This window comes from Oryx dammah, unplaced genomic scaffold, assembly GCF_014754425.2.
Source record: "Oryx dammah isolate SB20612 unplaced genomic scaffold, SCBI_Odam_1.1 HiC_scaffold_20, whole genome shotgun sequence".
NCBI lineage: Eukaryota > Metazoa > Chordata > Mammalia > Artiodactyla > Bovidae > Oryx > Oryx dammah.
In genome coordinates this window covers 62,849,634-62,850,611 of record NW_024070204.1, presented here as the reverse complement: position 1 = coordinate 62,850,611, position 978 = coordinate 62,849,634, and the positions used below count along the sequence as shown (strand labels likewise).

Sequence of the window (978 nt, the reverse complement as noted above, 5' to 3'; positions counted from 1 at the left end):
GTGCTGGCTGTAGTGGTCTTGTTCTCCGCTTTTCAGTTTTGCTGATTGACGCCGCCGCCCTGCTCACTTCAGCCTCCGGACCCCCATCTCCTTGAGACCTAACACCATGCCTTCCATTAAGTTGCTGAGTTCTGATGGAGGAATATTTGAAGTTGATGTTGAAATTGCAAAACAGTCTGTGACCATCAAGACTATGTTGGAAGATTTGGGAATGGATGATGAAGGAGATGATGATCCAGTCCGCTTGCCAAATGTTAATGCAGCAATATCAAGAAAGGTCATTCAGTGGTGCACCCACCACAAGGATGACCCTCCTCCTCCTGAGGACGATGAGAACAAAGGAAAACGAACAGATGATATACCTGTTTGGGATCAAGAATTCCTGAAAGTTGACCAAGGGACACTCTTTGAGCTTATATTGGCAGCAAACTACTTAGACATCAAAGGTTCGCTTGATGTTACCTGCAAGACTGTTGCTAATATGATCAAGGGCAAAACTCCTGAGGAGATTCGAAAGACATTCAATATCAAAAATGATTTTAGTGAAGAAGAGGAAGCCCAGGTACACAAAGAGAACCAGTGGTGTGAGGAGAAGTGAAATTTTGTGTCTAACGCTGTAACACTGTAAGGATTATTCCAAATACTAGTTGCACTGCTTTGTTTATAATTGTTAATATTAGAAAAACAGTCAACAAATGCAGCAGCAAGTCAATTGTATTAGCAGAATGTTGTCCTCATTACTTGTGTAGTTTCAGTACAGTTCCCAAACTTAAGGCCCAGTTTCTTCTAGTATGACTGAAAGTTTCTTTTCTTTGCTCTGAATAAAATTGAACTGTGGGTTCCCTATAGAAAGTGGCATTTTGGGCTTTCCCTTTTTGTAAAGCAATTTCTGCCTAGTTTATTGTCCAGTTAATTTTAGTTCAGTGACTTTTAAAGTTGGCGTTGTAAATAAAGCAACTTGCAAAAAACCCTCTGAAA

General features: G+C 40.6%; 1 protein-coding gene across 1 annotated transcript; it reads left to right on the top strand.

Annotated features, from left to right (window-relative positions):
• LOC120879643 (S-phase kinase-associated protein 1-like) lies at window positions 1-978 on the top strand. The gene has a single exon (XM_040262715.1). The coding sequence runs from the start codon at window positions 107-109 to the stop codon at window positions 596-598; it is 492 nt and encodes a 163-aa protein (XP_040118649.1). The 5' UTR covers window positions 1-106; the 3' UTR covers window positions 599-978.

Coding starts and splice junctions, on each gene's coding strand:
- LOC120879643 (XM_040262715.1), top strand. CDS start 107: ATGCCTTCCATTAAGTTGCTGAGTTCTGATGGAGGAATATTTGAAGTT.